The sequence below is a fragment of the Pongo pygmaeus genome, chromosome 17 (genome assembly GCF_028885625.2).
Source record: "Pongo pygmaeus isolate AG05252 chromosome 17, NHGRI_mPonPyg2-v2.0_pri, whole genome shotgun sequence".
NCBI lineage: Eukaryota > Metazoa > Chordata > Mammalia > Primates > Hominidae > Pongo > Pongo pygmaeus.
In genome coordinates, this window is record NC_072390.2 from 78,935,273 (window position 1) to 78,958,878 (window position 23,606).

General features: G+C 41.1%; 1 protein-coding gene across 12 annotated transcripts; it reads left to right on the forward strand.

Moving 5' to 3' along the window:
• Nucleotides 1-1,337: 1,337 nt before the first annotated feature.
• Nucleotides 1,338-20,666, forward strand: SERPINB8 (serpin family B member 8). Of its 12 annotated transcripts, none has more exons than XM_063653790.1 (8): nucleotides 1,338-1,466; nucleotides 9,574-9,750; nucleotides 11,078-11,215; nucleotides 12,996-13,113; nucleotides 14,845-14,987; nucleotides 16,364-16,516; nucleotides 18,151-18,467; nucleotides 18,834-20,666. In XM_063653790.1, the coding sequence occupies exons 2-8, from the start codon at nucleotides 9,583-9,585 to the stop codon at nucleotides 18,841-18,843; spliced, it is 1,047 nt and encodes a 348-aa protein (XP_063509860.1). In that variant the 5' UTR covers nucleotides 1,338-1,466; nucleotides 9,574-9,582; the 3' UTR covers nucleotides 18,844-20,666. The 12 variants fall into 12 exon arrangements, with proteins under 12 accessions (XP_063509860.1, XP_054317294.2, XP_054317295.2 ...); XM_063653792.1 differs by having other exon boundaries at nucleotides 1,403-1,449; XM_063653788.1 differs by lacking the exon at nucleotides 1,338-1,466 and adding an exon at nucleotides 2,673-2,758.
• Nucleotides 20,667-23,606: the final 2,940 nt, after the last annotated feature.

Below are 23,606 nucleotides of genomic sequence, written 5' to 3' on the forward strand. Positions count from 1 at the left end.
GCCTGCCCAGTTCTTCTCTGGAAGCAGAACAGCACAGACTTTGCGATATGGGATAACTGGGTTGGAACCAAAACTTGGCTCTTTGAACCTCTACACAGACACTGAGGAGCACTGTTTCATAAAAAATAGGGTTTAGAGTAACATGCTTGTGCGTTTGCTTTCAGCAAGATATTGCAAGGAATGCTTGCCACCAGATGCTATCACTGCGGTTTTAAAAAACAAAAACCTAGGATGTTAAATAGCAGAACTTTTACAATACTTTGTAATAAGTAGGAAAGCAGCCATCAGTCTTTTGAAAAATGCTGACTTTCTTGTTGTCTCATACAAGTGTACTTTAAAAAAGGAATTAATTACACATTTGCATTTTTTTTCTTTTGTAAAAAGCTACTGTTCCCTCCTGTGCTGACCTTTTCGGTGATAAGAGGCTGTCAGTAGTGGAATACCTAGCAAATGTTTTTGAAAAAAATACAATTGAACGCCTTTCAGGTAAATGTGCATCTTTTCCATGAATGAGAAATGAACTGCTTTTTGAAAGAGTCTGGGGTCATCATTTTGAGAACTCCTCCTGGGATATTTTTCCATAATTGTATGATTTTGTTGTTAAAAATTGTTAAAATTCTCATATAAGAACACTTTAAAAACGTGGAAATGTAGGTTTCTAATCTTCATAAAAATCTTCCAAAAAGAATAGGTTCGGTGGGCTTCGAACTGTTGAAATATAAAAATTAAATTATTTTTAAAAACTGGTTTCAAGAGCATAGATTTTTACTAACTAGATTCCAATCAAATATCTTTGAGTGATTAGTCAAAATATCTTTGACTGAAAATCAAATGTCAAGGTTTAATAAGTACAACCAATGCTGTCTTTATTCCATTTAAATCAGTCCATTTCCTGAGACCTTTTCCCCCATGATAGCTGTCAATCCAAATTTAAATTTATGTTTTATAGCATTTAGAATACATTAGTATTGAGCGCACTATTACGTATAAATTCATAGCGATCCATTGGGGATGCGTGTCAAAACTTGTGTTGATGGGTGTCACGCCAAAACAGCTTGGAAACTGCTGACTTTAGCAACTTTAACCTCTGGTTTTGCCTTTAGTTAATTTTCAAAGTTAAGTCCTCACTTTGAGAGTGCTCTTGCATACACACACCCGAAACACGAATACTGAACATACTAACCCAGGAAAACAATCCAATCTCCTATTGAGCAAAGCCTTCCACAACCACCCTCCAAAGACCAGGCACTGGCCCTCTCTTCGGTGCCCACAGACATCCACACAGGCCCAAAGAATTAGGGATTGCACAAGCCAGAGCAATCGAACGGTTCTGAGTCATCTGCCGGAAGCCTTGCCCTCAATCAAGGCGGACGTGAAGCATCTACAAAGGAGGAATAGTCGAAGCAGTGGCGGCGGCGGCAGCAGCGGCAGCAGCAGCAGCAGCAGGAGGTGGGGGCCTCTGCCAGGTACCTGGCGGGGCAGGCACGCAGGTGCCCAGGTTCCCGCGGCGGCCACCTCTTCCCTGGAGCGCGTGAGAGAGGGGAAGGGAGGAAGGCCAGAGCAGGAATCAGAGCGAGGCAAAGGGGCAGGAACTAGGAGAATGACGGCGGGAGGCGGCCGCGAAACAGAGTCGCGGGGCTGTGGGGGTCGCCCGGGCACCAGCCGGGGTCCCGAGCCCCACCGCGAGACCCGGCCAAGGCCGAGGGCTGGGCCCCGAGAACAGGAGCTCCCAGACCCGCCCTGAATAGGAAGCTGCCCCTGGAGAGGGAGCGTCTGTTTCTAGGCTTGCGATTTGCTGCGCTGTGATTTGCTGCCGGGTTGGAGCTGGGGGTGACGCGAGCAGTGGGTTTGGAAGCGCCGGAAGCTTGGGCGGGAGCCCAAGGAGGGCTAGTGGGAGGAGCCGCGGCTGCGGAGGAGGCTCTGGGAGTGCGAGTGGCGGAGCCTGGAATTTCCGTGGCGCCTGGGGCAGATCGGGGAGGCGCAGAGTCCCTGCTCCCCTGGCACCCACGCCTGCCCCTGTGCTTACAGCCTATTGGTTGCACCTTCTCCTTCCCTTCCTGTCCCCTCCCTCCGTTCTTTCCATCCCTGCCTTCATCTTTCTGTATCTTTCATATTCTCTTCTTCATTGTCTGCTTCCTCTCAAATGGGATGGGGTTGGGGGTGCTTCTTCACCTACGCCCCTCTCTGTCGGAGCCACCGGCGTTACTTTAACCAATTCCTCACTTTCCAGACACTCTCAGTCCTCTGGCTGCTGCTTCACTCCTGATACCTCCCCATTCCAAACGGCCTCACCCAGGGCTGCTCTCCGGGCCCCTCCCGCTTCCCTGCCTCGGGTTCTGCGTAGACCGCGCCCTCTTCCCTGGGTCCACTCGGAGGGGCAGACTCGTCCCCCCAGTTCTCCCAGCACACCCTGATGGCTGGGTCGCAGTATCCCTTTCGCGCGGGCGCTCTCCCCTCCCCTCCTCTGTCTCTTTTGCTACCTCCAGATATTGGAAATTCCACAGAAATAGGTGGATTTCTTCCCTTGTGCCTCCACTAGATGTTCTGTGTAGTTTTCATGGAACCCCTCGGAATCGGGATGCTGATGGCTCCAGGTCTCTGGCTCTAGACGGTCTACTCATCGCCGTCCCTTAACTGTTTACAAACATCCTTGGCTGTCTTTGTTACAGGTTCACCTGGTATGGTGTATTCCACGCATCTCAAATGGAACAAGTCATATTCCCCATTCCAGCCTGACTCCTCATATAAAATTCCAATGGTTCGTGACCCACCCTGAGTATGAATTTATAACAGCTAGGCGCCTCGGGACTTGGCCCTCCTGTGCTCTATCCCTATGTGAGCAGTCACTCTGCCTGGCAATTCCAGCCCCCACTTCTCTATTGCAGACAATCCCTCTGCTTTCAGCAGTCCCTGGCCCATGGTGGTGGCCTACGCGCCAGCTCCCCAGCCTCTTTTCATACCAACTACTGAGCTGGGTTATCTTTCTAAAGCCCCTATGAGTCGTTTGTTTAAAAACCATGCATGGCTTTCCAGACCATAATCTCAAGTTCACACTCCTAAATGTGGCCAAGGGTCCATCCTATCTCACTACGACGTGGCTCACAGGAAACCATGGAAACCCACCCCAGGGGCACCACAGAAACCATGCCCTTTGTCTTCCTGCCACATTCTTGGCACCTGCTAATTCCTCAGCCTATTATTTGCATCCCCCATTTCACCACCTACGGAATGCCTGCCCAGCTTTTCTTTTTTTTTTTTTTTTTGATATGTGGTTTTAATAAGTTTTATTACCTATTGAATAAATACAAAAGAACATTTAAAATGTGTATTAAATTATAAAGAACAGCAGTACAACCCATCATCCAGTTTAATAACTGGAATATTGTCATCGCTGGAGGCCCTGAGTGTTTCCCTACTGATCACACCCTCCTCCCTCATCACATCCGCTTCCCTCCCCTCTGTATCACCACCTTCCTGAGTTTCATGATAATAACGACATTACTTTTCTTGACAGTTTTACTATCTACACATGCATCCAGAATGATTTAGTTTAGCCTGGTTTTGAACTTTACGTATATGGAATAATACTGTATTACTCTGTGGCTTAATCCTTTAATACATTATTTGTGGGAATTGTCCATATCAAAAACTAAAAGAACTTATAGATATGGTTCTTTTAGTTTTTATTGCTCTGTATTCCATTATACTAACATACTACAATCCATTTATCCATTCTGTTTTTGATAGACATTTGGGTTGCTTCTTTTTTATTATTATACTTGAAGTTCTAGGGTACAATTGCACAATATGCAGGTTTGATACATAGGTATACATGAGCCATGTTGGTTTGCTGCACCCATCAACTCGTCACTTACATTAGGTATTTCTCCTAATGCTATTCCTCCCACATCCCACCCCCCACACCCCACAGGCCCTGGTGTGTGATTTTCCCCGCCCTATGTCCAAGTGTTTTCATTGTTCAATTCCCACCTATGAGTGAGAATATGTGGTGTTTGGGTTTCTGTCTTTGTGGTAGTTTGCTGAGAATGATGGTTTCCAGCTTCATCCATGTCCCTATAGAGGACATGAACTCATCGTTTTTTTATGGCTGCATAGTATTCCATGGTGTATATGTGCCACATTTTCTTAATCCAGTCTATCATTGATGGACATTTGGGTTGGTTCCAAGTCTTTGCTATTGTGAATAGTGCTGCAGTAAACATACGTGTGCATGTGTCTTTGTAGTAGCATGATTTATAATCCTTTGGGTATATACCCAGTAATGGGATGGCTGGATCAAATGGAATTTCTAGTTCTAGATCCTTGAGGAATCGCCACACTGTCTTCCACAATCATTGAACTAGTTTACAGTCCCACCAGGAGTTTAAAAGTGTTCCTGTTTCTCCACATCCTCTCCAGCACCAGTTGTTCCCTGACTTTTTAATGATCACCGTTCTAATTGGCGTGAGATGGTATCTCATTGTGGTTTTGATTTGCATTTCTCTGATGACCAGTGATGATGAATGTTTTTTCATGTGTCCGTTGGCTGCATAAATGTCTTCCTTTGAGAAGTGTCTGTTCATATCCATTGCCCACTTTTTGATGGGGTTGTTTGTTTTTTTCTTGTAAATTTGTTTGAGTTCTTTGTAGATTCTGGATATTAGCCCTTTGTCAGATGGGTAGATTGCAAAAATTTTCTCCCATTCTGTAGGTTGCCTGTTTACTCTGATGATAGTTTCTTTTGCTGCGCAGAAGCTCTTTAGTTTAGTTAGATCCCATTTGTCTACTTCGGCTTTTGTTGCCATTGCTTTTGGTGTTTTAGTCATGAAGTCCTTGCCCATGCCTATGTCCTGAATGGTATTGCCTAGGTTTTCTTCTAGGGTTTTTATGGTTTTAGGTCTAACATTTAAGTCTTCAATCCATCTTGAATTAATTTTTGTATAAGGTGTAAGGAAGGGATCCAGTTTCAGCTTTCTACATAAGGCTAGCCAGTTTTCCCAGCACCATCTATTAAATAGGGAATCCTTTCTCCATTTCTTGTTTTTGTCAAGTTTGTCAAGGATCAGATGGTTGTAGATGGGTGCTATTATTTCTAAGGCCTCTGTTCTGTTCCATTGGTCTATATCTCTGTTTAGGTACCAGTACCATGCTGTTTTGGTTACTGAAGCCTTGTAGTGTAGTTATCAGGTAACGTGATACCTCCAGCTTTGTTCTTTTTGCTTAGGATTGTCTTGGCAATGTGGGCTCTTTTTTGGTTCCATATGAACTTTAAAGTAGTTTTTTCCAATTCTGTGAAGAAAGTCATTGGTAGCTTGATGGGGATGGCATTGAATCTATAAATTACCTTGCCCTGCCCAGCTTTTAAAGCCAGCTTCTCTGGAAAGTCTTTCCAGGATTCTATAGAGGATTTTTATTATTATTTTTTATTTATTTGTTTTTTCTGAGGACTTCCTTAGCACTTTCAAAATTATCCTGGTATAGAGCACCTGACTGGCTTGAAACTACGCATTTCTATATGTGTGTCTTCTTCACGGTGTAAGCTTCTGGTCAGGGATTATTGCATTTATTTTTCATTTTCTCCTCCCAAAACAGGTAGTGAATATTCTACATAAATGCTCTTTGAATAAACTCACTTTTGGATGTTGTATGCGGATGGGGGAGTGGAGGAGGGAGTTCATAGGTATTTGGGGCTCCCAGGAGGAGGGCGATATCATATACTTGGAAATGTAAGGCTTGCTTTTGAGATTGACTCTCACTTTTTCTGTGAGTCCTGTGGACAGTATTTAATTGCCTCTGTCCTTGTTTGTTTGCCTGAAAAGGAAAAACTAGTTTAATGCCAATTTATTTGGTTGGCTGGAAATAAAAACGTCTGATTCCTGTGTTTTTATAACACAATCTAATTGTGGCATTGGCACCTAAAGTATTATTTTGTATTAAAATTAATTGCTTTTTAGAAATATTGGGTAAAATCCATTTTGTTTAAAGTTCCAACCCTTTCAAAAGCTATAATGTCCAAATGAGATTGGAGCACCAGGAAGACGGGGGGAAGAGTCATTCTGTTACCTGGTTTTCTCCCCTGCCTGACTTCTGACCCGAGCAGAGGCCAAGGGGGTGCACTTGTGTGTGAGTGTGTGCACATGTATTGTGGCTGCAGGGTAGATATTGATGGGAAATACCACATACTGATCAGCACCTGAGTGTTGAAAAGGAATTAAAGTGGGGACATGAGATGAAGGAAGAGGAAAGATGGAAGAAATCAGAAGTAGCAGTTTGCAACTAAGAGAAGTTAAAATGTAAAGATGAGATTGATGCAATCGTTCAGTTCATTCAGAACTATTGAAACTATTGATTCAATAGTTCAGACAGGATGATTAAACACAACTACACACACACACACACACACACACACCAACCTAAGTTCATGCTTGCTTCACACTGAGTCCAAAGCTCTTATGCTAAGGTTGGATCAAATCCAAATTTATTTGTGTCTCTGTCTTACCCAGTTTACCTAATTCTCTCCATCTTTAAGCTTCTTTGGTGCCACCTTCTGATGGGCCCAGTTCTATGAAGTTTGAATATTCCTTCCTGCCTCCCAGTCTCTGAAATGTCCTCAAGTGAAAGATGAGGTCGTGGAGAACCCCGGGACTTGCCTGCACAGACTACTCTGCCTTCCAACATCTGCAGACCCTAGTATAAGCTCTGGAGAGGTCTTATGATGTGAGGATAGTGAGGAACTGGAATATTTTGTTCCATAATAAACAACCTCTTAAGTATAGAGTACTGTTGTGCAAATTATGTCATGATTGTGTTTTCTTGGTTCACATTTATTTTACTTAGTTTTTTGAACCCTAACCATAACCCTAACCCTACTTGTTTTTTTCTGAACTGCACTAACATTTATTTTAAACTTTAAAGAATTTGCACTGTTTTAGACTGTTGTTCTATATTTAGAGTGTTGCCTTTACACTTTAAAAAAATATATAAGCTCACTTTTGTGTTTAAGTAAGAGACACCCTTCTGTTGAAAAATATCTTAGGAGGAAGCAAAATATCTTAGGAGGAAGCAAAACATCCAACAGTGAAGATACTTTGGTTAATACAGTTGTTCCCCACTTCCCTGTCTCAGCTACTCAATTCCCCTTTCCTCTTGTGCTCTAAGAGACCCAGAAGACCTGTCCAAGACCCCCACTAAGGGGATACAGTTTCAAAGCTGCTGCAACAGGCACTTCGTAGGCTGCTGGGAAACTGGATGAGGCTCCATCTGTTTATAGAAATGAACACATGCACGATGATTTATATCTCTAGATAGAGTTTCCAGGACTTTTCGTTTTCCTCATTTGCTAATTTTCCAAACTGGAGCATATTTTTCTTGTTTGACTACATTTTTTCAGTTAAAATTATACATGTTTATGAAAAAAAGGATAATACAATAGAAAAAATATCTTGTAGGATCATGAGATTATAGATAATGATTTGTCCTTTTATTTTCCCAAATGTTCTCAATTGTAAGAACAAAAAGGCTCAGGGAAATTGAGATGAGTTGGTGAACTGTAATATTTTATGAAATAATAGCCCAAGTTTTTATAGGGTTTAATAGATATAAACAACAATGTAGGACTTATAATAATGCACTAAAATTATAATAATAGTAAGCTGTAATAGCTTTTTAGCACTTTAAGCAAGGTTCCCCCCCTAGATTAGGCTCCTACCTTCCACAGAACTGGTTGATAGGGATGCTATCTTTCTTGATGATTACATTTCAAAGGGATGGCTTCCAGGTCTTTGAGAGACTGTCCTGGGATGTAAAACTAGCAAGAAGCTTTTTTAAAAGATTTCCATCTCAAAGGGGCTGATAAAGAATTTACAATGACAAGTTCTCTAAATAAAATGCTTTAAGAAAAAGGAAGAAAGGGCCTAGAGGCAGGAGGAAGCCCGTTTAGTTTGTTTATTTAGTCAAATTTAGGTTGTCTAAAGTTAATTCAAGCTAAGGGGAATGTTAAGACCCTCTTAGCCAGAAGGATCCAAAAATCAATGCGTCTAATTAAAAGTGCTCACTCGATGACAAGATTAGGGCTTCATATTTTATATCCATACCTACGGACTTTCTTTGCAACTCCGTAACCCAGTTTCAGCAACTCTTGGGGAAAATGGGGCATCTTTTTGGAGTCACTTTAAAAAGTAATTTTTTTTTTTTTTGTCTTTCCAGTAGCCTCATATTTTAGGCCAGCCTATCTCAAACAAACCCTCCAAATTTGGTGAAATGTATCTAGCTGTTTTCATAGGAAGTGATGACAGAAATACAGTTTTTATTGATAAAGAATTACATTTATAAGTTTTAGAACATTCTTTATAGATTATATTGGAGACATTAAACTGAAAGATAATTAGCAGCAATAGGGGGATTTTGTGTAATGATTAAGAATTCAGGCTCCGGAATCAAACTGTGGGTTCCAGGCGTTTATGACTACCTGAGGGTTCTGGAATGAGTTACTAAACCTCACTCAGTCTTCTAATCTCTAAAATGGGGCAATAACTATACTGACCTCAATGTGTTATTGGGTGGTAATGTAAAGTGCTGAAAACAGTGCCTGGCACCAAGATCTTTTTTTTTTTTTTCCTGAGATGGAGTCTCACTCTGTTGCCCAGGCTGGAGTGCAGTGGCGTGATCTCGGCTCTCTACAGCCTCCACCTCCTGGGGCTCAAGCAATTCTCCTGCCCCAGCCTTCCAAGTAGCTGGGATTATAGGTGCCTGCCACCATGCCTGGATAATTTTTGAATTTTCAATAGAGATGGGGTTTCATCTCGTTGACCAGGCTGGTCTCGAACTGCTGACCTCAAGTTATCTGCCTGCCTTGGCTTTCCAAAATGCTGGGATTACAGGTGTGAGGCACCACACCCGTCTGCACAAAGACCTTTTGGCTGCTGCTACACCAAGGGAGGAAGTAAGCAGGTGTTGCAGGGTGTCTGTGCCCCTGTTGCTAAGAGGGATACAAGTCATAGGCCCTGAGATTGGCTATTTTATGAATAAACCAGTGTTTTTGTTTCCTATTGGTGTGATAACACTTTACCACAAATTTAGTGGCTGAAAAATGACACACATTTATTATCTTATGGTTCTAGAAGTCCTAAGTCCAAAATGGTACGGCATAGCAATGTTATTTTCTGGAGTCTCTAGAAGAAAATCTGTTTCCTTGCCTTTTCTGTCTTCGCGAGGAGGTTGCATTCCTTCATCAGTGGCCCCTATCCCTCTGACCTCTGCTTCCGTCTTCACATCTCTGTCTCCAACTCTGACCCTCCTGCCTCTCTCTTTTAAGGACCCTCGTGATTCCATTAAGTCCACTGGGATAACTCAGGATAATCTCACATCTCACAATACTTAATTGAATACCATTTGCAAAGTCCTTATTGCCAGGGAAGATCATGTAGTCACAGGTTTTGGGAATTAGGAGTGGAAGTCTTTGGAGGGTGGTTCTTCCACCTACCACCTCAGCGTCCACTGACTAGGGGATGAATGACTGCGTGGCTACCGGAATCATTGGCTTATGTGCTTTTCCGTGCTGTGCCTTTGATGCAGACTTCTCTGATGGATGACCTCTGTGAAGCAAATGGCACTTTTGCCATCAGCTTATTTAAAATCTTGGGGGAAGAGGACAACTCAAGAAACGTATTCTTCTCTCCCATGAGCATCTCCTCTGCCCTGGCCATGGTCTTCATGGGGGCAAAGGGAAGCACCGCAGCCCAGATATCCCAGGTATGTATGTGTGCTTGTCGCAAAGGAAGGAGAACGGCGTGTTTCCCTTATGCTTCCATACAGCTGTCTTTCTGTGCTTTTGCTCCCGCTGAGGCCTGTGGAGCTGGAGGTAGAAGGAGGAGCAGCTCAGCAGTGGAGAAGAGCAGAAAGGGGTAGAAAGGTGAAATGTGTTGGACAGATCATCTCCTCTGATGTTTATGGGAGAAATCAAGCCATAGAGTTATTTTCTCTAGATCAGATCATCAATACAGTCTGGCAAATTCACATCTTTGATAAGTAGGATAAACTATAATTCTGTCCCACGAGAAGGCAAAATATTCCAACTTTGTTACATTTTAAACTCTTGCTGACATTATACTTTTAATAGACATGTGGGTGGGTAGATTAACTTTTTGTTAAGTGGGTTATTTTTAGTGCATGATTATGCATCCTAGAAAAGGAATGTAACACAAGTGTGGACTTATATCTTCTGGAGTGATTTGAGGAATGTATAATCTGTTTGATTCAAAATGGTGATGTATAACCTTATCTACAAATGAGGTGGGGGATACTTTAGGAACAGTTCTCTGACTATTGGTGAAAATGTCCCAGATAATTGCCAAATGGATATCACTTTGCCACCAATATCAGGAGTGTATAGACAATCTCCTAAAACGCACCCAGGGACGCCAGTTGACATCCTTCTGTGGTTGTTTCTTTCAACTGATTGGAGGAGTGAGGCTTTGGACTGGGGGTGATCGAGAGATATAGGAACAACCTTAATTCTCACTCTGACTTGACATTTAATTTGTAATATGGTCTGGAGAACTTCTGTAAAATTGCAGATGAAACATTTTTAGTTTTATTGCTGCTTTTGTTTGTATTACCTGAGTCGTAATTCATCCCAGTTACTTACTTTTTTCTGTTCTGCCTTCCCCTTGAATTATCGCACACTGCCTTGCTGGCATGAATAAATTTGCTAGACTAGTGGTTCTCACCTGGGGGGTGGGAGGTAGGGGTCGGTGGGTGAATTTTTCCTTCCTGGGGACCCTTGCGAAGACCTGGAGTTTTAGATCCCATAACTGAGAGGTGCTACTGACACCTAGTGGATAGAAGCCAGAAGTGCTGCAAAAATCCTACAATGCTTATATGAGACAAGGAAGTGTCCTGGCCCCAAATGTCAAGGCTGCATTGCCCACGTTGAGAAACCCTGTGCTAGACAATTAGGCCAAACCTTTTTAAAGCAGGATCCTGCGTGATTTTTTTTAGCACAGAGGTTTGTTTGGAGAAAGCTCTTTTGTAGAGTACAATGACAGTGTTAAAAGTCAGCGTTGGTTTCTGTTCCCAGGCACTTTGTTTATACAAAGACGGAGATATTCACCAAGGTTTCCAGTCACTTCTCAGTGAAGTTAACAGAACTGGCACTCAGAACTTGCTTAGAACTGCCAACCGACTCTTTGGAGAAAAGACGTGTGATTTCCTTCCAGTAAGTAGTATTCATATATTGATGAAAAAGAAATTGAAAATAAGCTAGACTACAGAAGAGCAGATAATAAAGTATAAGTGTACTGACTTAAAATGTACTTGGAATTACACTTCTGAAATTACAATTTTAGATTTTGTGATGGCTTCTGAATTACGTCCTTTGTAAATTGTTACTGATACACCCATCCCTGTTATCAATCCCAATATGTCAATTCTCCTGCATGCAGCCCTGCTTCTCCCCCTTAATTCCCTATCCCTGAGTGACCACATCATTCAACACGCTGTACAGAGCTCCTCCCCAGTCCCATGTGTGGTTATTTGGCTGCCTCCTGCTGAGGTAGCCTCTCAAATTCTCTTAAATTTTCCCCCCTCTTCTGAATTGTACCTACAACTGACACAATCGTCTTTCTAAAATGAAAATCTGTTCATAAAATTGAGGTTTTAAGTCTAAGTAGTTTCTATTTACTTCGGCATATAATTCCAAGGTTCCCTAGTCCAGCCTGGCATGATGCAATCAGTGAGGTTCAAAAATCATGCCATATAATATGCAGGGTGATGTTGTCTTAAAATTAGTGAACCCATCGCAGCAAGCTTGGCCATCCTATTGGCTGGAGGTTCTGAGAGGACTCCTCTAAGGTTCAAATACATCCCTGTCCTGGTAGCAGCTGGGTGCTGTTCCCGGAATTTGCCTGCTCTTGGTTTATCTACCTCAGAAGGTGACTCTGGATCTCAGGAATTTCCTGGTGAATCCATTTCATTTTTGAATGTCAGCCTGATCTTCTACTGTTGTAATATTGGGGACACAGGGAACCAACCTCTACTTTTCTTGGTGGGTTGGCTTCTCCTTCCCTCCATATCCTCTTTCTTTGGCCAAAATTAAAAATTTGAGAACAGAGAATGGACAGGGGCTGGGAGCCAGTTTCCAGGCCTATTATACCTGGAGCCAGGTTTTTGTGAGGTGAGTTATCTGGGTTTTAATGTATTGGTTACAGGCCTTTTCTGATTGGACCCCAACTTACATTTCAAGGCTCTTCCCCTGCCACTGTTTCCCTTAATCACCTCCCTGATACACACAAACACACATACACGTGTACACACACACACAAACATGCATGCAGTCCACACACATGCAGGTGCACAAGCACTCACATGTACACATGTGCACCCATGTGCACAGATGTTCACATGCACGCACATGTATGAACCCAGTTGCACACACACTCTATGATCCAGGCCTATCATGCTCCATTCCCATGGGGCCTTCCTTGCTCTGTATTCTTCCAACCAACCATATGACCCAGATCTAAAATGCTATTTCCTTCTTTGCAGTTCAACACGATTTCTTAACTATCTAGTTCCTTTATAAAGCCTCTCATTTAACCAAAACCACAATACTGTGGTTGGTGCTGGTGATGCAAAATGAGTAAAAGTGTGTTAGACTGCCTAGTGAGGGAAGCAATATTAAAGTCAGTGGAGAACATTTGACAAGGATGCTCCTGGGATGTTTTGTGGATAGTGGCAGCTCATGATGTCCTGTAAGTGTCTGGGTGTCTCAGCTGCCTGTTCTCAGACCGTGGACCTCCTCAAGCCAAGCACCTTGCCCAGTACCAGACAAGAATAGGTGGCCCATACATTTTTGTTAATTGCACGCATGCACCTTTAAGTGGAATGTGACCTGTCCAAGCACTTATGGTAGAAACGCAGTAAGAGAAAACAAAATGCTTTTGCGTTTGTGGGAACCTGTACCACATGAGACCAAACTCAGTGTTTTGTGTTTGCAGGACTTTAAAGAATCCTGTCAGAAGTTCTATCAGGCAGAGCTGGAGGAGTTGTCCTTTGCTGAAGACACTGAAGAGTGCAGGAAACATATAAATGACTGGGTGGCAGAGAAGACTGAAGGTGAGACAGTTTCATTTCTGTTGATTTGGAATTACTATGCAATGAGGCTGAGATTGGCTGGGATGGGACCGCCACGGTGTTGTCACTGTGACCTGCTTACCACAGGCCTGTTTGTGTGTATTGCTGAGTTTGCAGGCCAACAATGCAACTCTGTCATTTCTTATCAGATCATGAAGTACTGATTTCTAAAACTAATGTTGAGTCTCAGACCTCCTCCCCTGTTGACCATGCTGGAAAAATCCCTGGAAAATGGTTCCTCCTTGGAATCCTGTTAATCTTCTATCTGAGAGGCCCTTCCATGCTCAGAGATGGAATGGCATTCAATTAAGTTGCGGCTTAGAGAGGGCAACATTTCATGCTCTCATGTTATCTCCTCCCCGTAGTAATGGGACAGCTCGGTAGTTTGATCTGCAGCCTTCTCCTTCCTTTTTAACTTGGCCGTGGCTACATTTGCTCTCAGAGTGTGGGCTTTTCGGAATTTCTTCCCTATTCTGGAGGTGCAGCGACATGGAGCCTGCAGTGTTCCCTGCCCAGACCACATTCCACTGTACCAGAAATATTTCTGCCAGTTCTTTACTTCAGTAGGAAAAAGGGGAAGGCATACTTTAAAGCATCCTAACAAGTAATTTCGATACTTGTAAACAGTGAAGGAATTAGGTCACTTATTTCAAGGGCCAACCTGCACTCATTATTGCGTCCATTCCATCCTATGTCACAACCACTGTGTGTCCAGCAGAAGTAATGCCCCTGATTCTACTGAAAGCCAATAAAATAATTACCACGGGAAGAGAAGAGCCTTTCGTGTTTTCATACATCATCTGCCCAGTGGTCTCTCCAGTTGTTCTAGCAGTACTGTCACCTGAGGAACCTGGAAGCTTCTCCACACCTTCCCCCCACTGCCCTATACCTGTCACTTCTCTTCCAGTGCTGCTTATGCCCTTCCTTCCCTTAGGCTGACCACCCACATTTCCCCCAGAATATTAGAGCTGAAGGGAACCTTGGAGATGACCTTGTTACCCTCTCACTGGACAACTCAATTTGGGCCCCTCTATTCTACCCCCCTAATTCCTTTGCCCCATTCACCCCTTTCAGAGAGCCTGCCTTTTCCCGTTGACAGGTCTGTGTTCTCTCATCCTTTGGAAAGCTTTCCTTGTCTGATGAGGTTTGAATATATGCATAGAGCAATGATCCTTAACCAGGGGTAGCGTTGCCCTCCAGGTGCCGTTGGATAATGGCTGAAGACAGTCTTGGTTGTCTAAATGGGAAGAAATGCTGCTGGCTAAACATCCTACAATGCACAAGACAGCCCTCATAACAAAGAATTATCTGGCTTAAAATGACAATAGTGGTGAGGCTTGGATATGATAGTGCCAAGGTTGACTGCCCCATAGTCAGAATCAAGACTCTGGGGTGATGTTCTCAACTCAGCCACTTGTCACCTGTGTGCACTCAGCAAAAGTCTGGCAAATGCTCTGATCCTGAATTTCTACATCCATAAATTGAGGGCAAAATCATAGTTGCCCTTCCTACTTCAAGATTTTTTTCTTAAGCACGAATGTTACACTGTGTATGCCACACTGCTAAACACCATCGCCCAATTCATCAGGGGCCCAGAAAGACAGAACTCCAGCCTGTCTCTCAACCAAGCCTCTGCCTTATGTGTCAAAGGGATTTTTGTAAAAGAATGCTTATTTCCCCACAAATTGCAATAAACTCTCATATTCTTTATAGGTAAGATTTCAGAGGTACTGGATGCTGGGACAGTCGATCCCTTGACAAAGCTGGTCCTTGTGAATGCCATTTATTTCAAGGGAAAGTGGAATGAGCAATTTGACAGAAAGTACACAAGGGGAATGCTCTTTAAAACCAATGAGGTAGGGAAAGATTTTTCAGATATACTGCTACTTTCTTAAAGTAATATTACAGGAAATATTCTCTCAGAAAAATGAATAATTTATTTGACGTGATCTTGATTTTAATCTATTTCTGAATTATATTATATTATTTTATTTTCTTTGAGACAGGATCTCTTTTTGTCACCCAGGCTGGAGTACAGTGGTACAATCTCAGCTCACTGCAGCCTCAACCTCCCAGGCTCAAATGATTCCCCAACCTTAGCTTCCCAAGTAGCTGTGACTACAGGTGCACACCAGCAGGCCTGGCTAATTTTTGTATTTTTTGTAGAGACAAGATTTTGTCATATTGCCCAGGTTGGTCTCGAACTCCTGGCCTCAAGTGATACACCTGCCTTATCCTCCCAAAGTTCTGGGATTACAGGCATGAGCCACTGTGCCTGGCTTCTTTTCTGAATGAATTTAATGCCTCCTGTATATCTTTAATGGCGGAAGGAGGAGAGAAACAAAAATAAGTTTGGTATTGATAGTTTTGTTTTTCCATCTGTGATCAAATCTACCTTCCATCTCTGGTCATATGATTTGGATTGGAGGAGAATTTCTTCTAAGCCTTGGAATTATGTTTGCATGATGCTATTACTGTCTGTATTTAGTTAGATACCTTTTTGCAATATCAGTGGCAACTGTGCCTATTTATTGCCTCAAAAATCAAAGTTATACAATCCTGAGCACAAGAAAAAAAATGTTAGCAGATGTAAAGCCTAACTTTACATTCCCTTTTGAATATGAAAATGGCTGGTATCAATAATTGTTAGCTTGGGATTTGACATCCATCAAATATGATACTTTCATATTGCACAAAGATATGAAAGTTAAAAATATATTTGATGCAGGCTTTAAAAACAGCAGACCTTACACAACTCTTCAAGGTCCCCTTCCTAAGAAAACCAAGGCCATAAAACCAATTCTACAACAAGGCAACTTTTCAGAGTTTGGACTGTACGTCTTTTCTAACCAGATCCTTCAGCCCAAGGGCCTGAATATTTATCTTAACTTCGATAAAGAATTTTTAGTTGGAAGCTTCCATGAGAAAGCTTCTCTATGAATGTTCTCAAAAAAGCAAACACAACTTCTTCCAAGAATAATGTAAATTTTTATGTCCTTCTCCATTTACCAAACGGTTTTTTTTCCTCACCTGGTAATATTTGATCTGCTGGAACAATAGCTTGTTCTATTCAATACTAAGATGTACTAATGAAGATTTTATATATATCAGCATAAATGTGCAGAAACGGTAATTATACACACCTAGAGTTTCTGTGAGTTAGATATATCCTATTTTTAGTAAATTATACCCACTTTTCAGTAATCTAATTTTAATTTTATGTTTCCATTAGGAAAAAAAGACAGTGCAGATGATGTTTAAGGAAGCTAAATTTAAAATGGGGTATGTGGATGAGGTGCACACCCAGGTCCTGGAGCTGCCCTATGTGGAAGAGGAGCTGAGCATGGTCATTCTGCTTCCCGATGACAACACGGACCTTGCCGTGGTAAGCTCCAGGCAATGAGCCTGAGTATCTGTGGAGTCCAGCTGAGCTCATTTCTTTAAGTCCATCTACCAATTGGCATTTGAGGAGTTTCCAATTGGGGTTATTACGGTTGTTGCAAGCAGTGCTGGGTGAACATCATTGTGTGTCTTTTGGTGAACATGTTCATGCATTTCTGTTGAGTGTATACATATATGAGTGGACAAGTTTTGATGAAGCTAAGAAGAGAGAGTTCTAAATATATTATTATTTGGAATATTATTCTTTATTCTGCATGGAAGGTCTATTTGAAAGCCCAATGATTATCGCACAAAAGTCCTGGAAGAAGGGTAAGGATCAATCTGGGCAGTGATTCTCAAACATTAATGCACATATATGATTCTAGTGATCTTGTTAAAGTGCAGATTTTGATTCAATGGAGTGTGGCCTGAGATCTTGCATTTGTAACAAGATTCCAAGTGATACAGATGCTTGGAACCACACTATGAATAGCAAAAGTCTAACGTAGAGGTGGGAAATTTACCTTATACAAGAGGAGAGAAAAGACTTACTGTGACAGAAAAGGAACAGAGTCCAGGAAGGGAAATAGTAAACTTGCAAGGTAGGAGGTGCGAGACTAATAGTGCACTTGTAAACCAGCTCTGGGAGGTGGGAGAAGCCTTCATTTGTAAAGTTTGCCAATTCTCATGACATGGTAAATAATCCCACCACGGCCGACTTTAGGCTACTGAGGGTTTAACAATTGATAGGAGCCAGCTCTGGCTCCCCAATGCACAGGATGTTGAGGCTGGGCTGCTTGATTTTCCTGGCTTCCCTTTGGAATCAGAACGCTACTGCCCTAAGTCAGGGATGACATCTGTTGTGGCCACTTATGAGAAAATTAGGAGAGTCTAGAAATAGAGTCAAAATCAAAACAATGTTCATTGGAGAGGAGTACCCACCTGGGCTCCAGTTGTTAAAGGGAACGGGAGATGCGAGTGGAAGGCCCTTCTCCCTTTTTTCTTTCTACCTTATTGATAAATAGAAAGAGTGATGGATCTTGAAGAATTTGAAGCTAACTCCAGGAGAGGTAGAGGACAAACAAGGACGCCGATGAAATCTTGTTGAATTCCCCATTTCTTGTCTCGTGCTCCCTTCTCATGCCTCCCTTCTTCAGATGAAACACAACTCCCTCTCTTTTACTCTGAGTTGCCCTCTGATTTAACCCTGAATAGTCCCCTCCTTAGACTCAGAAGCAGAGTTCTGAGCCATGCTCTTTGTCTTTTGTCAAACAATCTCTCCCACTCACAGTAGTATGTATTGCATGAAGATTAATGTAATGAATTGGTTAGAATTTTCTAAACTGTTAAAAAATGTTTTTAACATTTGAAAGGAGTTAGGTACAAATTATTTTTATTAAAAATTTCTGCCTGTCTCAGGTGTTTACTAGCTCTTTTACACTTGTCTCCATAAAACTGCGAAAAGACGAAAATTTGGGAGAAAATCTTGGTGTGTTTATAAAAGAAAATATCTGTAGATTTTCTTGGACCAGAGCTCATCATCTAGTTGCATGTCATTGGGGGAGGGGTAATAAATGGGTGTGTGGGTATCAGGCTATTGTCATCTAAATTTTAAGGTTTGAGTCTTTCTTATCCTAGGTGGAAAAAGCTCTTACATATGAGAAATTCAAAGCCTGGACAAATTCAGAAAAGTTGACAAAAAGTAAGGTTCAAGTTTTCCTTCCCAGATTAAAGCTGGAGGAGAGTTATGACTTGGAGCCTTTCCTTCGAAGATTAGGAATGATCGATGCTTTTGACGAAGCCAAGGCAGACTTTTCTGGAATGTCAACTAAGAAGAATGTGCCTGTGTCCAAGGTTGCTCACAAGTGCTTCGTGGAGGTCAATGAGGAAGGCACAGAGGCTGCCGCAGCCACTGCTGTGGTCAGGAATTCCCGGTGCAGCAGAATGGAGCCAAGGTTCTGTGCAGACCACCCTTTCCTTTTCTTCATCAGGCACCACAAAACCAACTGCATCTTGTTCTGCGGCAGGTTCTCTTCTCCGTAAAGAGGAGCAATTGCTGTACATGCCCTCCTTTCCTTCTACCTACCTTGCCTTAATTAACATTCCGTGTGACCTAGGTGGTGCAGTGGCTTGAATACCAAAATAAAGCGTGTGCACTGGATAGTGTGTGAAAGTCTTTGCTGAAGGTTCCAGAGCCATTGAGAGTAACTGAGGCCGCAGATGCATGAAATTTGGGCCTGGGAAGGCTATGCTGGTTTTGGAGTGTTTGGGGTGCCTGCCATTGCCTCTGCCTTCACCTAAGTCTGTGCCCATTGTTTCAGGGGATCTTAAGGAGCATCTCAAGGCTTCAGGAGCCAGCCCTCTATGTGCTCTTCCATCCGCCCAGCTCTGCCCACCACCACTGCCAGGCTGAACAGGGGACCAGTGCCCAGGCGACACTGCACACAAAGCCAAGCGCAAACCCTACAGAGTAAAGCTGCAGCCACCCTGTGTCTCATGTGCAGCTGAAATAGTGATCTGCTTCTGTCACTGTCGCATAGACAGCCCTGCATGCCCCCTGTCTCACACAGTCTGTAATGAAGACACCTCCTTCTCATGTTTCCATAAGCCTGAGATACAAGTTCAGGGACTCAGCAATGCACTTCAGGACTGAACTAGGAGGCAAATATCTGAAGCTTGCTATGCCGTTCTTTCCATTCCTTTTCCCTCTGAAACACACAAAATACCAAAGGAACTTACACAGCACACCACTGAGTCCTCTAACTCATCATATGTGCTCAGACACAGCTCAAGCATACCCGTTAGTTAAGAAAGAACCTCCATACGTTAATTTTTTTCTGCCTAAAAATAAAATTGCATTGTGGCAGCAATTTAGAAACTACAGCAAAGTCTCCAAAAAAATTGAAGTCACCCACAATTCCAACACACAGCAATCACTGCTGTTAATAGTGATATACATCCTTCCCTATTATGTGTATGCAAATAGAAATTTATAAGTATTTTATTACAAGTTAATCATATCCTTCAGTAGCTAATTTCTTCCCTTATGAAAAACCTCCCTTAAGATCTTTCCAGGTCATCAGTTTGATGTGCATAGTATTCCACTGTGTGGCTGGATTTCTATAATTGAATCTAATTTTAGACAGTTTGAGTAATTAAAATTATTTCTGTTAACAAATAATAGATTGTTAATAATATATATTATGCTGTTTTGGATATACTAAATATTTTCTCACATCCTTAATATATTTTTTAAAATTCCTAACAATAGTACTGTTGAGATAAAAGTTGAGCACATTTTGAGACTTCTTACAAATTGGTCCCTAGAAAGTTACACTGGTTTGTACTCCCACTTATGTCACCATTTATACCACCACTAACTGCTGCCTGCTTTATTATTTCTTTAATGAGTTAGACTGAACAGTGGTTAATTCTGACTCTGTTTTTGACTGACAGTTAACAGTTACATGAACCATTCATATTACAGCTCTTACTTAAATTTGACCAAGCTGGGATATATCTGTTAGGCCACATTCATTTCAGGGATCATGTTTTCCAAAGCAGGTTTGGGCAAAATTAATCCATGGGACTGAAAGGTATACATCTGTGAGTTTTGTTCTCACTTCCACCTCTAATTTGAAGAGTACTTTATACTTTAATTGACACAGAATACATTTCACATATTTAACCTATACAATAAGTTCTGACACGTTTTCCATGAAACAAACCATCGCTATATTCAAGATAATGAACCTATCTATCATACTCCCAAATTCCTTCTTGCATCTTTGTAATTTCTCACTCTTCCTTCTCCCTCTCCCTGTCCCATCCCAACCACTGATCTGCTCAGGCAACTACTGATCTTCTTTCAGTCACTATAGATTAATTTGCATTTTTAAAGAAATTTACATACATGGAAGCATACATCATGTATGCTTTGTAGTATGACTCCTATCACTCAGTACAATTATGTTGAGATTCATTTATGTTATTGTATATATCAATAGTTCATCCTTTTTATTGGTAAGTAACATTTTTTTGTATAGATATACCATGATTTGTTGATGAACAAATTTACCTGTTGATGAACATTTTGGTTGTTACCAAGATTTTTGCTATTGAAAATAAAGTTTTTATGAACATTTATGTATATACATCTTTGTATGGACATATGTCTTCATTTCTTTTGTATATAGATACATAGAAGTAGAATGGCTGGGTCATATGGAAGGTTTAAGTTTAACTTTTTAAGGATCTGCCAAATTGCCTTTGAAAGTGGTTGTATCATTTAACATTCCCAGTAGAGCCTAGGAGAGTTCTGGTTTTTCTCCCTTCTCACCAGTACTTGGTACTACCAGTGCTGTTACTTTCAGTGTGTACCAGCTTTAGGTTGCATTTCCCTAATGCCTAATTATGTTCAGCATTTTTAAAAATGTACTTATTTTCCATCCATATATGTTCTTTGATGAAATGTCTTTTTAAATGTCTCATCGATATTTTATTGCTTCTTGCTTTATTTTGTTTTCATGTTTTTTTTTTTTCTTTTTGAGACAGAGTATGGCAGGGGCACAATCTCGGCTCACTGCAACCTCTGCCTCCTGGGTTCAAGCAATTCTCGTGCCTCAGACCCCCGAGTAGCTGGGACTACAGGCGTGTGCCTCCACACCCGGCTAATTTTTGTATTTTTAGTAGAGACAGTGTTTCCCCATGTTAGCCAAGCTGGTTTTGAACTCCTGACCTCAGGTCATCTGCCCACCTTGGCCTCCCAAAGTGCTGGGATTACAGGTATGAGCCACCGCACCTGGCCTTTTGTTTTCTTATTGTATTTTGAAAAATCTCATGATATGACTACCAAATCTTTTGTCATATATGTGATTTGAAACCATTTTTTCTCCCAGCTCATGGCTTCAATTTTCATTTCTATAACAGTGCCTTTAAAAAGCAGAAGTTCTTAATTTTGATGAAGTCCATTTTATCATTTTGTTTCTTTGTTTATGCTTAATGCTTTTGTTGTCATATTGAAGGAATGCTTTGCCTAACCCAAGGTCACAAGGATCTGCTATGTTTCTTCTAGAAGTGTTACAGGATTTGATTTTCCTTTTTGGCCTATGATCAATTTTGAGTTCATGTTTTGCATATGATGAAAATGCTATCCATTTCCCACTGAATTGCCTCTGCATCTTTGTCAAAAATCAGTTGATCATGGATGTGTGGTTCTATTTCTGGATTCTATTGGATTCCATTGATCTGCTTGTCTATCTTGATGTCAATTCCACATTATCTGAATTACTGTAGCTTAATAATAAGTTTTGAAAACACTTAAGTGACATAAGTTTTCCAACTTTATTTTTCAAATTTGTTTCATCTGCTTTCAGTCCTCTATCTTCCCCTGTGAATTTTATACTTTGCTTGTTGACTTGTACAAAGCCTGCTGCAATTTTGATTAGGACTGTGTGAATTCTAAACATCAGCTTGGAGAGAATAGACATATTAGCAATATTGAGTCTTCCAACCCATGAACAAAGCATGTTTCTCATTTTTTTTAGGTTTTTATTGATTAATCTCAGCATAGTTTTGTAGTTTTTGGTATACAAATCTGGTACAAATTTTGTCAGATTTATCCTTAAGTATATCCTATTTTGTGCTATTATAAGTGGTGTTGCTTTTTAATTTCAATTTTTGATTAATTGTTGCTAGTATATGGGAATACAGTACAGGTTTTTTTTTGTTGTTTTTTTGTATCTCAGCCTTGTATCTTGCAAACTTGCTAAAATCACTTAGTTCTAGTAGCTGTGTTTCTAGTTCCATGTCTGCTAATAAAGACAAATTTTCCTCTTTCTTTCACATTTACATAGCTTTTTTTTCCCTTGCCTTATTGCACTGACTTGATTAGAAGTAGTGGAAACAGACATCCTTGTCTGGTTCCTGATCTTAGGGGAAAGCACGAAGGCTCCCATCATTAAACGTGATGTTAGCTGTAGGCTTTTCATAGGTGTCCTTTAACAGGTGAAGAAGGCCTCTTTTATTCCTAGTTTGTTGTGTTTATATCAGAAATAGAGGTTGGATTCTGTCAAATGCTTTTTTGTATCTTTTAGATGATCATATGGTTTTGTTAATATTGGGATTAATTTTTGAATGTTGAAACAATCTTGCGTTACTGGGAGAAACTCCACTTGGTCATGATGTATTTCCTATTTTGTCTAGTATCGGATGCAATTTGTTAAAATATTTTTAGAATTGCTCATCTCCATTCATGAGAGACATTAGTCTGTACTATTCCTATTTTGTAATATCTTTGTCTCATTTTGGTTTTAGATAATTCTGATCTCAAAGAATGAGTCGAGAAACATACCTACCTTTGCAATTTTCTGGGACAGATGTTGTATAATTGGTATTATTTCTTCCTTTAATGTTTGGTGAAGCCATCCGAGACTGGAGTGGTTTTATACTACAACTCTAATTTCATTAATAGATAGTGAACTATTCAAATTACATATTTCTTCTTGAGTTAGCTTTGGTAGCTTTTGTCTTTCAAGGAATTTGTTCATTTTCTAGTCATCAAATTTAGTGGTGTAAAGTTGTTTATAATAGTCTCTTTTTTTTTAAATAGCTATAAAATCTGTAGTGATACCATCGCTCTCATTTCTGAGATTAGTAGCTTGTGCCTTTTTTTCTTTTCTGATCAGTATGACTAGATGTTGATAAATTTTATTGCTCGTTCTCAGAACCAGCTTTTGGTTTCATTGATTTTCACTATTGTTTTTCTGTCCACAACATTAACTTCTGCTCCGATCTTTATTATTCCTTTTTCTGATTACTTTACATTTAATGTTTTCACTTTTTGGTGTAACCGACCATGATCCCTGGTGTACTGAACAAAGTAGGATGAACGCGAGAATAAAAGACAAAGACAAAAGAGTATATTTGGAAGAAGGGGTTGGGGGCACCTTGCCTCTAGTGGGCAAGGGCCCTGAACTTTTTCAGTCCTCCATATTTATTAGGTAAAAGAGCGAAAAAAGTGGGGGTGATTGTCGGGTAATTGTTAGTCGGCCTAGTCGGCCGTTTGGTTCACAGCAGGCTTGCAAGACTGCATC

Coding starts and splice junctions, on each gene's coding strand:
- SERPINB8 (XM_054461318.2), top strand. CDS start 8,789: ATGGGGTTTCATCTCGTTGACCAGGCTGGTCTCGAACTGCTGACCTCA. Junction 9,751..11,077: donor CCGCAGCCCAGATATCCCAG/GTATGTATGTGT, acceptor TTCTGTTCCCAG/GCACTTTGTTTATACAAAGA. Junction 11,216..12,995: donor AGACGTGTGATTTCCTTCCA/GTAAGTAGTATT, acceptor TTGTGTTTGCAG/GACTTTAAAGAATCCTGTCA.